Below are 15,683 nucleotides of genomic sequence, written 5' to 3'. Positions count from 1 at the left end.
ATTAGAATTCTAGTCAAAAGTTCATTAATTTACCCAGAAACAGCTGCATCCAGAAAAACAAGTGAATATTTTTCCCTTGCTTCTACCTAAATGATAAATGCTTTTTCTAGAATAATTGTCTTCATTCTTCCCTCATCAAATCAGTATTACAGACTTCTCTATAAGACCAAAAATACGGTAAAAATAAGAAATCCCACTAATAGTTGTTTCCATAAAGTCACCTCCATCTCATCCAATGATTGAGCTCTAACAAACTCATTGTTCCAATTTCCATTCATTTTCGAGGAAATACATTTTAAAAGCAGAGCAATCTCTGTTTTCTGTTCCTGGTAAGTAAAAACATAGTATGTTACAGGGATATTTTTCCTCAAATCAAAATGACATATCCCAAGTACTTGACTGTATTTCCAGCTTAAAGAACAAGTTGTTTCCAAACTGTATTTCCATTAAGCAAAAAATGCATTTGAAGATATTAAGGGTGAAAAGATCTTTAGAGTGAAAACAACCCCTGCAGGTATTAAGGTACCCAAGAAATACACTCTAATTTAAACACTTGTAATTACAAGACAAAGTCTGAATGCTCAAGTTGAAAAATCAAGTTCAATATTAAGTATTATTGGTTTATAGTTCATTATTATTTTCTTTACCTGGTTTAGCAGTCAGTATTACACTGAATTATATCACAACACTGGGATTCAAACCTATCAGTTGTATGGAAAATATTCTTATTTTGCATTCAGTTGGTTCCAGAGTCTAAAATCTGCATTCAACAGTTGAAGTTTCAAGCCACTTCCAGTCAGGAGTGTAAATGAGAAACTTATTATATCCTTTTTATAGAGACTAAATCACTAAAATCACAACAAATATCATAGGGTATCTTACCCATAACATAATTTCAGGTTCAACTCCAACATCTTCAGGTTTTAAGATCTATAAAAACAATTCCATATTGGCACTCTGCACACCAATTACAAGTAACCATTAGGAGAGTTTTTACTTTCTCACCATCACAAGGCCATACTGTTGTACAGAACAACACGCACTGCGATTGCTACCATGCCTATCAGAATTATTTGCCTGTAACCACTTCACAAAAACCATAAAATGCCAACACACAGAGGCAGGCAGCTTCAAAATGGGATTAAGCAAATTTAATTAATGAGCTACCTAAAGAGGACTGCGCGGGGATACGCATCAACTAAGGATACTAAGTACACTACAAACACAACCATGGCCAGACTTGAGAGATCTCCCAAAGTACATTCTCCTAAGGTTCTATGAATTCTTGAACCATCAGCCCTAACAGAACTGCTGCAGAATTGGGAGGGTGGGGGTTATGGGCACAGAACCCTACACTAACTGTAACTGTAATCAGCCTTGAGATTGCAAACGTAACTTAAAGCATCACAGAAAGTGCATGTATGTGGAATAGTGCTCTGAGTTGTAAATTCCTGACAAATAGAAATAGGCACAGCAGGATAAAAAGCTACAGTTCAGTCTGGAGGACCACTGAGTCTCTAACAACATTGCAAACAATTTAATTAAAACACTTGGAACAGAGAAGAAAAAGGTTTAAAGGTAAGGACAAAAAGAAACAAAGTACAAAGAAAAAAATAGCAGACTATGACTGACAGTTAAGTTCTAGGAAGATCACAGCCAAAACAACTGCTGCTTCTCAAGCTGAGCTTCTGAGAGGAAATAGTAATGCAAGAGCACAGACAGATGACACCAGAATGGTCCATATCTCTGAATTCAAGAAACAAAAGCACACTGCATACACGGAGGATAAACAACTGAAAATAAAAATGTGATATGTTTCAAGGCAACAGAACTCTACAGACTTCCACAGTAATCTGCATCTCTGTTTCTTGCTGCCACACCAGCTGATCTATATATCCCCAGCAGAATACACAGGACCCCAAAGCAACAATCAGCTCTGAACGCATAGACATTCATTCACATTAAATGTCAAGTGCACGTAATTCTAGTGAAAACAGAAGTTGTGAATTTACCAATGTAGAGTAACCACGAGGTTTTGTGAAAATCTGGAGCCGCAGACTGCGCATGTTAGAATTACAAGGTTAAAAACATTAATAGCTTGTGTGCTGATCGGCAACTAACCAATATTACTATTATATCTTCTTCCAGATTGAAGGAAAACAGCATCTTTCAAACCGAGGAGATAATTACAGAGTATTTTGGACTCAAACCTAGCAGACAGAAATAGACTCGCAGACCTTGCTATACTCTTTACAATGTAAATGTATCTTGAAGAGCTGCTTCCACACAGCTAACAAACACCCTTATAAGATGACAAGAACTTGCTCTAATAACCATGAACCATTTAATATTCATCCCAGGAGTAGAAAAAAAAAGAGTAAATATCTTAAAATGTCCTGAATAACAGGGCAGAAAGGAAAAGACCTGAGAAATCCCACAGCAAAAACCACAGCAGGACTACCAATGCTTGTAGTTTTGGCTGGAAAAAAAGATAAGCAGATACATATCTGCAACTCTTAAAAATAGCTACCTGGTCCTCAGAGTAGATTTTTCTCACTTGAGATCAGGCATGGTTAAACAGCTGAGACCACAAGCAGATGCTTTCAAAGGCCATGAAAAGAACAGAGTTAGACAGGTGAATTTATTTCCATATGTTTAAGTTCCAGAGAGCAATCACTTTAGGAAAGATCAATGAGGACTGGTTGCTTCTATCATTTAAGCTCATTCAGCATGTGCAGCTGGCGCTCACTACAGCCTGCAAGTCTGGTAAGAATGCCTGGCATTCTTCTCTCAATGCCTCAAGATTCAAAAAACACATCAGGGTCACCTTTTCTCCAGAATGGACTGAACAGCTGAGTTACAAAAGCCTTTAGAGTGAACCCCTTAACTTTGACATAACAATCCTTTGGCAAGAGCTGACTGGAGACAGAGGATAGAAAGTCATCCTTTGCACATCATCATTCTAAAAAAGTGTAAGAGCATCTGACACAGCAAGTGACAACATGAAGTGACACAGCTGGCCTTCACAGCATACATGTGATGTCTGACTTACAGATACCACAGCCTGCTAGACAAGACTGGTATAACGAGACATTAAGACATGATATTGATAGAATTTATTGTGACAATATGACAACTCCCTTTTTCTGATTTGCTTCAGGATCTGTTTCAGAACACAGGGCTGTGACTGTCCCTTTGTAGATGGCACTGGTGAGACAGCACTCCAAATACTGTGTTCAGTTTTGGCCCCTCAATGCATGAGGTACACTGAGCTGCTCAAGCACGCAGAGAAGAGCGACAAAACTGTTCAACAAACAGGAAAACAAGACTTAAAAGGAGCAGTTGTGGGAACTGGGGTCTTGCAGTCTGGAGAAGGCTGAGGAGAAACCTCATCACTCCCAAGAACTACCAGCTGGGCATCAGTCTTATTTCCCAGGTGACAAGACACAAGGAAGTAGCCCCAAGTTGTGCCAGGGAAGGTTAAGATTGGATATGAGGAAGAGTTTTTCCACAGAAGGGGTGGCTAGTCATTGGGACAGGCTGCTCAGAGAGACAGGTAACCCCATCTCGGGAGGTGTTCAAGAGATTTGTGGCCTTTTTAATTAAGGACATGGCTTACTGATGGGACTTTCTGGTCTTATATTGATGGTTTGAGTTGATGATCCTAAGGGTCTCTGCCAAGCGAAATGATTCTTATAAATCTGTGAACAGGCTAGACAGGCACACATGCAGCAGCTGTGCAAGATTTGTAAGAAGTGTCATGAGTGAAAGAACAAAAGAAAAATCAGGTGAAATCAAGAAAGATTAGAGGCTCTGTGTCTCTGGCCGAAGTTAGGCAACCACTTCTTACAGGCTCCCAAGATGACAGGCAGGCAAACAGCCATAATGGCAGACGAAGATGCCAACCAGCTCTCAAGGAAACCCCAAGCAGCTTGCACTACAGCCACATTTCAAGTAAGAAATAGTAAAGAACATCCAAGAGACCATTTATTAATACATACTATAGATAGTTCCTAACTTCTCTTAACTACAGATAATTCCTAGTGTTCTTAACAATCTACATAATATCTTAATGTATAATAATTTAGGAGTTTGCGTTTCTATTAAATGCAGTTTCATGTACTACTCACTTATTTCCATTCATACAGCATCACTGACAAGATTATGCTGCTGACAAACCTTCACTCACAGTATTTAGTCTTTCCTTTACAAACATACAGCAAGAACTTTGCACAGTACGAACACCTTAAAATTACTGAAACAGAGAACAGTAAACTATTTTACTTCAACTTCTGAAGTTGTTCTTGGTAACAACTCCCTGACAGATAATCTATTCTTGGATGATTGGCAACTCCTCGTCTCTCAGGCTGCAGAGAAGAGGATATGCTCTTGAAAAAAAAGACAAGCCTGAATGCTGAAAAGAGCAAAAAACACCAGGTATCACATCGCATTTAAATCATCTGGCACTGATAGAATAAAATCTACAATCAAATGAGGTCTTTCTACTGTACGTATAGATTCTATTGCTCGTCATCTGCAGTTCTTCTGTTAATATCATTTTCTTAATGATGCCTCACAGGACAGTAGAGCTGACAGACCATCACAAGGAGGCGATATTTGTCTCTCAGACTATTTGATAAATGTAAGTATGTACTTTGGGAGAAGTGAAAGCAGGAAATGTACTGCATATTTCTTCTGCATCTTCAATTCAATCTTTTAATTCAAAGCGTTTTATTTTGTTTTATCTGGGCTGTGTCTTTTTTTTTTTTTTTTTTAAAGTGTTCCATCCCACATTTTCCTATTGCTTACTGAGCACTTCATTTTAGGAAGTATATGAAAAATCATATGACCCCTTTACATACAGATGGTTCCACATTTTCCTTCATTTTCTTCCTGCATATTCTTACATTCATTTTCAAGTTTATACAAAAAAAAAAAAATAAAGTTTTTAACAGGTATTATATTTGCATTAATCTGACCTAAAAAAACATCCTACAAACATAACTAGTCCTGCTTTTATTTATGAAAAGGATTATTCTTCCTAATTTTAAAACAGCATACACACCCTTTGTATTGACTGTTTTCGCTGTGACCTCCAACGTCTCCAATGGTTCTGTTCCAATGTTTTCCAACTTAATGATCAGCTGTTGAGTCTCTCCATTGTAAAGCTGGACAGATACACTAGTGGAGACTTCATCTCCTGAAGAAGGCTGAAGTGTATGAGCGGACCTACAAAGATACGACAAACATGCAAAGAGTATTACAATAAGCGCATTAAAAGCGTGTCCAACTGACTACGTTCTCTTAGCCATTCTTCAAAGATTCAAAAACTATGGCTCTGAAATCTTGAAGATATTTGAATGTGGCTAAAAATAAAATGACATCATTTTCCATTCTATTTTTTTTACACCATGACAAATGTTAGTGCTGTGCAAAACAATATAAAATGTTTCCCTGACTGAAAGCCTGTTAAAAAACCCTTGAAAAAAATTAAGTAAAGGAAAGAGAACAAAAAAAAAAAACAATTGCAGGTTATCAGTATGACCAAACTTGAAAGAAGTGACATCTGATCTACCAAGTATTTGAACACCAGGTCTGAGTACTAAAGAGAAAAGGAAATCAAGGGAAGCTATTGAACGCCATGGCTGATACCAGCGAGAGCCATCTGCAGGATCCTGAAGTCTGTACTGCTTTCTGATCAGCCCATCCACATTGAAAAAATTAGAATAAATTCAACCAGCAGAAGAAGCCTCAGGTGAGATGAAACCTTTGTACTTACAGAAGAGGATAAATTACTTTACATTGTTAAGCACTCCCAAACTCCACCAACATACTGTCAATGTCCTACATGAAGGTAGATATATCTTCAATGACCAGACCAGCATGTGAAGGCAGAGCATGGTGGAAAAAGTGTATTAGCAACCACAAAAATAGTCTCATGCATCTCCAAGTGGAAAAAAATGAAGAGCAAAAATGACATCAGCTTGTGTTCCTCATGGTGAAGGTTTCCAGATGCAGACAACTCACTGTAACAGCAGCTGCAGGCTGAAAGTGCCATTCTTAGGACCCAGAGAAGCAGTGGGTGGGTGAGAATAACAACAGGAAAACAGGTAGGAAGAACATATATAACAATTTTAAATGCATGATTCTGTACACAGTATTTTTTTCTTCCTTCGTCAATAATACGTACTAACAATGATTCCTTTAGTAGTCTGCTAAGATGTGAACAGTGAAGTTCTTGGCTTTTTTGCCCACGAACAAAATTTTGAGCATAAGAACACCATGGAAGTGTTTCAGTACATTAGGAAGTAGTCATGATGCCCGGCACACTGGCCTGAAGCTTCCAAAGTTTCTAGTTCTTGTGGAACTGACTGTCACTTACTGAAGTTCATCCACACCATAGATCTTGGATAATTTTATTTACGAATTTGTCTTCCCCCCATCAGTTCTCTTTTTAAAACCTTTGCCATCAATAATGTTTCACTCAGTAGTGTAGTATCATATATCATATAAATTTATTCATAAATGTGTGTTTATATACCTATAATAAAAAAATAGCTATTAAGTCATTCTCAAGCACAGGAAGATTCATTAAAGCTCCTGCTAAGCTGAGCTTAATAAACTGATCTTTCAAGACAACTGTTCCAAAACAACTGTTAGGTACGCATAGAAAGGCCTGGAATTATTGTTGCCAATATGATTATCAACTCAAAATCTCTCTTAGTTCAACCAACACTGGAATAGATAGAAAGAGAGCTCACGTCTTTAACTGACCCTTCAAACAAACCTTGAAGTCATTCACAAAGTTCAGTATCAAGGTTATCTCAAACACTTCAAAAATAAATGAACTGGGGATAAACTCAGAAAAGTTACCTTCAACAAAGGCTGATGTGATCAGTCAGAAAAAGACTTCCTTTCAGTAATACAGCTCAGATGTTGGTAGGCTGGGTCTCAAAGCAAATGTAAACATAAAACACACCAGCAATACAGGAGAAGAAAAATTACTCAGATCTTCTACAGCTGACTGTAAATTCTGTTATTTCTTTACAGTGTCTTTCTCCAGAGGATAAAGTAGAGCTTACAAGAGCTACATAACACAATTTACTGTCACAGAGTCTGAGAGAAGGACAAAGTGGTGGCAGAGAAAGACCTCTGGCATACTGCAAGATAACCAGGAGCACATCTGAATATCTAGGATGTCACAAGAGCTGAGACTGAACACAGAAACCAAAGCATCTGAAGAAGCTAAGAGCAATCTTAGCACCAGTGAAAAGGGAAATATACTCCAACATACAAAGAAAGTCTTATTAATGTTCCATATTCTCAGTAGAGCACATATCCAAAAAGAGTAGATATTATGCTCCTTTAAGAATGTTTGCAATTCCCCCTGTATTTCAAACCACGTTCTTTAATAAAAGAGCTCAGTGGCTACACAACATTCCTCCACAGGAAGCAGCCTAGGTCCAGAAGATGCTCTCCCTCCAGTGGCTGGCCCTTACATGAGCCCAGGGCCACCCCTTCTGGTTGCATAAGGGACACAGGTGCAAACAATTTGCCTGTGCTCCCTAGGCCAGCCATATCCCTTCACCACGTGCTCAACTATCCTTTCAAGCCATGAGCTACCAGTTCCCTACAACAGCTAAACCATATAGACTGCATACCTACCAAGTATTATATAACCAGTTCACTACACTGTTTTACTGCTTTGCTGTCTTCACAGTACTACTTTCATGTCTTTGCAATAAAATGTTACCAATGCAACTCATTCCACATAAGTAAAATTATTTATGGAAAAATCAGAGCCAAATTGAATACTTCGAGTTATTAAGTAAACTAGACTGAAGAACAGAACAAGAATAGAAATCAATAAGCAACAAAATGTTGTTTGCTGATCTATAACTTAAAGAGACTTTAAAATTAAAAAAAAATCCTTCACAATTTGCAAAATGGTAGACGGAGGGCAAGACTTGTACATTGATCAACATGCTACTTAGTACGCAAGCGCTCTCATCAAAAACTGAATCAAATCCATGTCCTAGCAGTTCTCTCTAAAGTTGTGGAGTTAGTCACATTCTTTACCTGAAAATAAAGCTTAAGAAAAAAGAAAAAAAAAAAAAGAAAAAAAAAAAAAAATCAACCACTTTTAGCTTACAGACAATTGAGATGTGATTGACACACCTGGTGAGTATATGAAGAGATTGTCTTAGCTAATTCTTCTTGTAACTCTTACACACACTGTTTCTGCAGTATACTGTCTAACTTGGAGCTTCCCTATTGCATAATTACCAAATATATGGATGTTATAATTAAGAAATATACAGGAAAGTTAGGCTAAACAGGTTATCACACTGAAGAAGAATAGATAGAAAGCTTACCCTTATCCTGGGCTCCCTGAGAAGACTCCAAGAGGAGTGATCTCCAAAAGAGATCCTTCCCCCTAGTAGCCAGCTCTTAAATGGGGTCTAGGAGAGGGGGAGCCAGGCTCCACCCATTCCAATAGCACAGGAGAATTGCCTTCACCTGTACTCCCAGGGCTGACTCATTGCTCGCCTCAGGTGGTCAATCAGAGGTTCAGGCCGTGATTCAGCAGTTCCCATACACCCATCAAACAGAAGCATAGATATGCTGAAGAAAATCCAGAACAGGAGCATCAAGGACAAACAGGATGACAGAGCACATCACATACAAGGACAGATTCAAAGAGCTGTTTGTTTCACTCTGAAAAACAGGAGGCTAGAGGCAGACTTTTCCATGTGTGGTCAGAGACAATGAGACAATGTCCTGAGCAAACACATCTAACATCAAAGGCACATCGCTAGTCAGAGCTCATCCCGCTTTGAGCAACGTCCTACACCAGATGATATCTGGAAGATCCCCTTCTAACCCACAGTATTTCATGGGTTATTCCTTTACTACAGATTTTATGAACATTTATGAATGTTAACACTTCAATATTACCAAATAAAATCCTCATTTTATTCAGCTTCTCACCTTGGAAGGGAGGTACTGATCTGTAGCCTCGGCAAAGCTGGAATGACTTCAACAGTACAGCCATTGGTCTTGACTCCTGGTAGGTTGTCCAGAAGGCAATCACTGAATACTCCAAACACTGAGGTATGGTAACCTGATTTTTTGTTTAAAAAAAAAAAAAAAGTTGCACATTGCTTTTGTTTTCTAAAAGATCTAATACACTAATGTTACCTGCCAGAACTTGTCAGTGTTTCTGCTACCTAGAACACTACCTTCTCTACAAGAGAATCTTCTCAGGACATAAAATATTTAAAACAAAAAAAGCTTCCGAGTGGCCAAGATAATATTTTTAAATAAATAATATACAAAAACACACATTTCTGTCTCTGTATCTATAATATATATATATATATATTGTCCAGAATTTTTACCATGCATTATGGCAAATTCTGTAAACCATTACAAGTTCAACGTAATAAATTATGTCATACAGACCAGCATTTCACAATACCTTATCACATTATCCACCAGTGCACATAACTTGTTACCTTTCAATTAATGTTGAGACTCCCCTACTTTTCCAAAAAAAACCTGACAGCAGTCTCTAGAGTGTCTTGAAGATAATGCATCCCCGAGGCAAATGATTCTTTTTAGAAAATTGAATATGGATATATGTGTACACTTGCCATGAGATATCACAGCTTATACTCTAAAAGCTCGGTTTAGCAGTCAAATATCTCAACACCAATTCCTTGCCAAGCAATATATACCAACCTGTATCTGAAGGAAAATATAATCCATTGACATACAAGTAACAACCAAATACAGAAATCAACTCCTCTGCTTGCAATACATTTTTAGTATATGAAACTAAAAGCGGACAACTACAGAACAAATGTTCCTGAATGCTTTGATGCTATTCTGTATTTACTGAAATAGTTTCTGAAGGAAAAAAAAAAAAAAAAAAAAACACCTAAAAAGAAAGCAAAATCATTTTTTTAGCAGGCAGAAAAGCATTTAGGAAAAACACAATGAGAACAAATCTTCTTCGAGTTCAAATCCATCTTCTTTTGGTGTTGAATTGTATTAAAACAGTTCTTTTCCTGTTATATTATGAGAGTATGTACCTAAAATTTCACGTTGTTAATATGGCTCAGTACTACTACATGCTGCATCTACCATGTTCACATACACTGCATTTTCAAGGAGTCCATCTGCCAGGTTCCTAAAAAAAGTTCTTTAATTCTCTTCACTTACTAGGAAGACGATTCCACTTAGCCTTATGAATGCAGTGACATCTTGACTTCATTACTCTACACACACCAGCTAAATTGTTTCTACACAAGCAACTGGCAAAAATTTCTGTAACGTTACATGAAAATGGTTAATTAAGAAAAAGGAGCTGAAGGATCTTCTGCCTTCTCATGAAAAAGTTTAAGCCATTTTTCTCGGAAGCTTTCCAAATTGAAACATTGCTAAGATGGAGCTCATTATCCTTTTCCTTTCATACTGAAGATATTGTAAATATGTGTTGTTACCATTACAAACAAATGATTTTTCAGCATCATACTATGGTTTTAATGAAGTCTAGCATATCAAATAGTGATATTTGTGTTTCTGCTTGATTTTTTGTTTTGTTTCACATATTGAGGAGAATTTGGAGTGGCAAATGTGTAAAGCACATCCATTTGAATTGTGCTATAACATCACTCACAGGCACACAAAATACAGGACAGAATGATGAAAAAGATCCCTTACCATTGATAGTGATCTGTCCAGTGGTTTGAGGAACACCAACAAGAGTTACTGGATACAAACCAGATTCTGCAGGTAGAGAAAGGGCTGCAGGAAGAGATTCAAATTCTACTCCTGTTGTCAAGAGACCCTGAAAAAAAGTTGTACAATATGGATAAATCCATTTATGATATACACTTACGATTTAATCCCTTGCAATATATCATCCAAACTTTTATGGTTTATTCGAATTTGCACATAGCAGTTGCTTTGGTTTAAAGTTCCAGTGACTTAAGCAGCCTTTTAGAATTACTGCAAGATTTGTATTCAGTAGAGAAGTGTGTGCTTCAGGATGTGTCTGAGCTGAGAATGATATATGAAATACAAATAATTTATACCCAAAACACAGCAAAAAAACGCAAGTGATATAATCTGCAAGGCGTTTTTTTATAACCACATTTAATTGGACTTGTGACACAACATATATTTGCTTAAATTTTGGACAATGAAAATCAAACATCAATAGCAGTTCCTCCTTAGCTTTAATTAAAGTTCCAGGCCAGAAAAGATTTATTTATGGGAAAGGAACAAACTGAATGTTTACAGATAATAAAGTACGCCTAGTTTTTCTAACTAAGCTAAAAGTCATGGGCTTCTCTTCTCCAGGATGAACAAGTTTAGTTCCCTCAGCCTATCTTCATAGGAGAGGTGCTCCAGCCCTCTGATCATCCTTGATGCCCTCCTGTGGACCCTCTCCAACAGCTCCACATGTTTCCTGTATTGGGAGCCCCAGACCTGGACACAGTACTCCAGATGGGGCCTCACGAGAACAGAGCAGAGAGGACAATCACCTCCCTGTCCCTGCTGGCCACCTCTCTTCTGATGGAGCCCAGGATATGATTGGCATTTATTCTCTTACTGTATGACAGAGAAATCTCTTAGCACCCTGACATAAAAACAGGACACAAAATAAGAAATGCAACCATAAATACATTTATTTCATGGTCTACAGAACATGGCATTATTTCCTCAGTAAATTAATCACTTTTTTAAGTTCAGTTAATGAATTTAAGATGCTTGAACAGAGTGCATGCTGTTAAAAGTAAGAAATGTAAAATACAAGAGTCTAAGTTACTAGCTGCTTATATACAGAGAGAGAGGGAGAATACTGATATCCAATATTAGTCTCTCTAGCAATTAATGCAGTAAGCACAACTAGATTAAAACCTAAGTGTGTCGAGATGCTTCACAGGAATTCAAGAGTATAATAAAGATACCATTTTTGTAATGACATATGAAAAAAAAAACTTATGGTTTGAGGCAGAAAAAAACACACAGAGACTTGAGGATTGAACAAAGAGTTTAAGCAGCAGCAATGCTAGCCACACTGGTATTGCTTACCTTCAAAAACACCTATGATTACTTCAATTCTAATTCAGTAGGATTCCGAATGGTGCACCTCTAAAGCTCTCATCTGCTGTAAAAGGCAGACTAGCAACTTCCTGTTTCTAATTCTCAACTGGAAAATACCTTAATCGCTATTCATAGAGTACATACCTAAGGAAACAAAAAATGCCTCAACCAAAACATGAACGCGCTTATGGACAAGAAGGATGAGTTACTACACTCCAGCAATTACTAGTAATAAAATGTTTTAACAACAGAGGAGCAAAAGAAGATCTCATATAGGTACATTGTTGTCTACTCCCTGAAACTGCATCAAAATGACACCCCTGGATCATGATGATCACAAACACAGCATGCTGACCTCAAGATAATTGATGAAGCAAAGTAAGTCCTCACCAGAGTGTATTTTGCTTGCAGTGTATTACAAATGCATCCTCAGTCTATTCTTTAGCAACAACAACAAAAAAAAAAACCTCCAAAAAATGTTTTAAGAGAATGCAATGGAAATGTCAAGTATCTTCTGTAAGGACAGATTATTCCTGGTCTAAAAAATTAAACAGCCCCAAGTGCTTTACTGCATGAAGTGGAATGCAGCATTTATTTCCCTCATTATGAGAGTTTTACCATCCAGTAAAACTTACAATATTTATGTAAGGTATCAAGGAAGCATAAAAGGTCATCAAAATGAAAAACAAGCAAGCAAACAAAACGATGTAAACCTCAACAAAGCCTTGGTTTAACAGACATAAAGTGAAATCAATGTACTTATTCTTCAAACTTGAACCACACAAGTAAGTTTGAAAAGACAGTGATGTAATCTAGAGTGTCTGAAAGACACTTCCAATATTGCTATCACCCAGAAAGCAGAATACAGCAATTCTTTGCCAAACATTGCCCTCTGGTGCCTAAAACTGCTTAGATAAATGAAATGAAAAACTGAACTGCTGCTATTCCCTTTAACTAAACATATCTGATGCAGAAAAAGGGAAAAGGGGAGAGAGGAGAAAAATGGAAAAAGGAGGGAAAGAAAATAAAAGCAAAAGTGTATTTCTTTCCCCTAGAATACTACACCATATTTCAGCAATAATATTTAATAACTGCTTTCTGACCAAGCAGAAAAATACTATCATCTGTATGCAAGTTTCCCTCCACGTAATGTATAAATCAGGAGAAAAAAGGTTTTTATTTCCTTATATTCGTATAACAACCTAAATTGCCTGAGAGTGGGTATATTCAAGCTATTGCTACAGCCCACCTTTCAATAACTTCAAATCTCCATTTAGTTGCACAGAAACAAAACAACTTGCCTGTAAATGGTAGCTTTTGGGGATGCAGTTAAAATAACATGGGCATTTAGCTGCCTTTTTAAGCTTTACGTTCTTTTTTACTCACGCTTTTCTTCCCAAGCAGCACTGCCCAAGTTAGTTTCCTCATTAAGTATACTTTACACGTTGCCAAATAGGTTTTTAAAAGAGCGTTTCTCCCACTATTTCCAGCACTATTATTTTAAGCAGACCTAGAATATATCAAACATGACCATTTTCACCTTCTTCCTTCCACATTTTTTGTGTATTTTCTTGCCCAATATAGCTTCAGCGACACGCACCCTGTCAGTAAGTAAATATTCTCCTAGAGGGCAGAAACAGAAGATGTGAACTCCATGAATTTGAATGAGCATAAGCGAAATTATGGGAGTGCTTATACATAAAGATTTTTCAATATTTTAGGTGTCATTTTTAAACACAGAAAGGGCTCATGGATTATAACATAGTTTTGCAGTTTACAAAACAAAAAAAAACTTCTATTTTTACATCATCATTAATCAAAACACTACAGTTAAATTGTCTTGAAACAAACACGGCTCCAAGCACAATGAGAATCATAGAAGAAAAATTTTCTTTTTGAGTTATGAGATTTTAAAACTACAAACTCCAGAAACGTGTGTTGTGGCAGTATTTTTCAGTTCCCCAATATTAATTTATTGAATACCACTTATAGTGCTCTGTAGCAACCATCACGGTGATTCTAAGAAAGCCACGTTTTCTACAGTAAGTGCAGAAAATAAATGATTTAGTTCAATAAATAACATTCCCTCAAAATTTCTCATAGAGGTTTTCAAGACAGCATATTTGCCTTTAATACGAAGCTTGAGAAACAGAGAAAAAAAGTAGTTAAAATCTTGCAGACTTAACAGACTTTGTGCTGTATCTTCATATGCACTCTATTTTAATAGCAGATGTCACCAGATTTAGCCAGGATTTAAAGCCTCGACATTATTTCCAAGACATGAAATAAATCTGTCAGAGATTTCACAGGATTTTTTTATTTTCTGACGGTTTCAAATCCAAAGGTCATTTTTTCCCAGATAGAAAAAAGGTTCCATATGACAGAGGCCAACATTCATTCACGTGTCTGAACAATTCTAAACAGGTATCAACATTCCTGGAAAAATGTAAAGCTGTATGTATACTTATTTACAGCTGAACATCACATCTACTCTTGACTTGGATCCCACCACCAGCACAGCAAAAAATATTCAATCTAATGCACTGCAGATAAAGCAAGTTAGGATCATATTCACCTCTATGTTTATTCAAGCCATCTGCTAAAGTTTATGAAAGCGCCACCTCTGACCACCCCTATTTTACCTCACTGACCAAAATATGCAGTTTTTGGACCTAATTGCCACTGTATTCCATGATTAAATACTCTTATTTGCCATTTTATAAGCATTATATCACTGTCATCAGATGAGTCTTCCCACTATATGGATGAAAGAAAATCAGGATACAGAAAAGAGGTAAGTTACAAAGAAATGAGACACATACGAAGAACAGGTATCTAAAGAGATTTCCAACTCAGGAATACGTGGGACTATGAGACAAAAGATGAGGAAACTAAAAGGAAAAAAAAAAAAAAAACACAACAAAAAGTCAACATTTTGACTTCACAGGGCTTCTTCACCTGAATAATATTGATCAGTCATGCCTGTACACTCTTATAATAAACTAAACATACTTAGCAGTAATCCTGGATGGCATCAAAAGAAGCACAACCAGCAGGTTGAGGGAGCTGATTCTGCCCCTCTGCTCTGCTCTCGTGAGACTCCATCTGGAGTACTGCATCCCGTTTTGGGGCCCCCAGAGGAGGGCCATGAAGATGATCAGAGGGCTGGAGCACCTCCCCTACAAGGACAGGCTGAGAACTGGGGCTTTTCAGCTTGGAGAAGAGAAAGCTCTTGGGGGAACTTTTAGCGGCCTTCCAGCACCTGAAGGGGGCCTACAGGAGGGACTTTTTATAAGGGCATCTAGCAACATGACAAGGGAAAATGGCTTTAAACGCTAAGAGGGTAGATGTAGTCAAAATATTAGGAGGAAATTCTTTACTGTGAGGGTGGTGATACACTGGAACACATTGCCCAGAAAGGTTGTGGATCCTCCCTCCCTGGAAGCATTGAAGGCCAGGCTGGATGGGGCTGTGAGCAACCTCATCTAGCAGGAGGTGCTCCTGCCCATAGCAGGGGGTTGGAACCAGATGATCTTAAAGGTCACTTCTGTGATTCTATGAATACT

At 37.5% G+C, this 15,683-nt stretch overlaps 1 protein-coding gene across 7 annotated transcripts in view; it reads right to left on the bottom strand.

The window, feature by feature from the left end:
• The window catches only part of TRAPPC9 (trafficking protein particle complex subunit 9), a 474,287-nt gene that overhangs the window by 403,105 nt on the left and 55,499 nt on the right, over window positions 1-15,683 (bottom strand). For all 7 annotated transcript variants that reach the window (XR_007376065.1, XM_048940414.1, XM_048940418.1 and 4 more), the window contains 3 exons: window positions 10,729-10,855; window positions 8,992-9,124; window positions 5,066-5,229 (listed from right to left, as the gene is read on the bottom strand). Coding sequence is in view for 6 of the 7 variants with exons in the window: in XM_048940414.1 (XP_048796371.1) it covers window positions 5,066-5,229; window positions 8,992-9,124; window positions 10,729-10,855 (424 nt within the window). In the remaining variant the exon portion in view is untranslated. The remainder of the gene's footprint in view (window positions 1-5,065; window positions 5,230-8,991; window positions 9,125-10,728; window positions 10,856-15,683) is intronic.

Source organism: Lagopus muta, chromosome 3 (genome assembly GCF_023343835.1).
Source record: "Lagopus muta isolate bLagMut1 chromosome 3, bLagMut1 primary, whole genome shotgun sequence".
Lineage (NCBI taxonomy): Eukaryota > Metazoa > Chordata > Aves > Galliformes > Phasianidae > Lagopus > Lagopus muta.
This window is presented reverse-complemented; position numbering and strand designations above follow the sequence as displayed.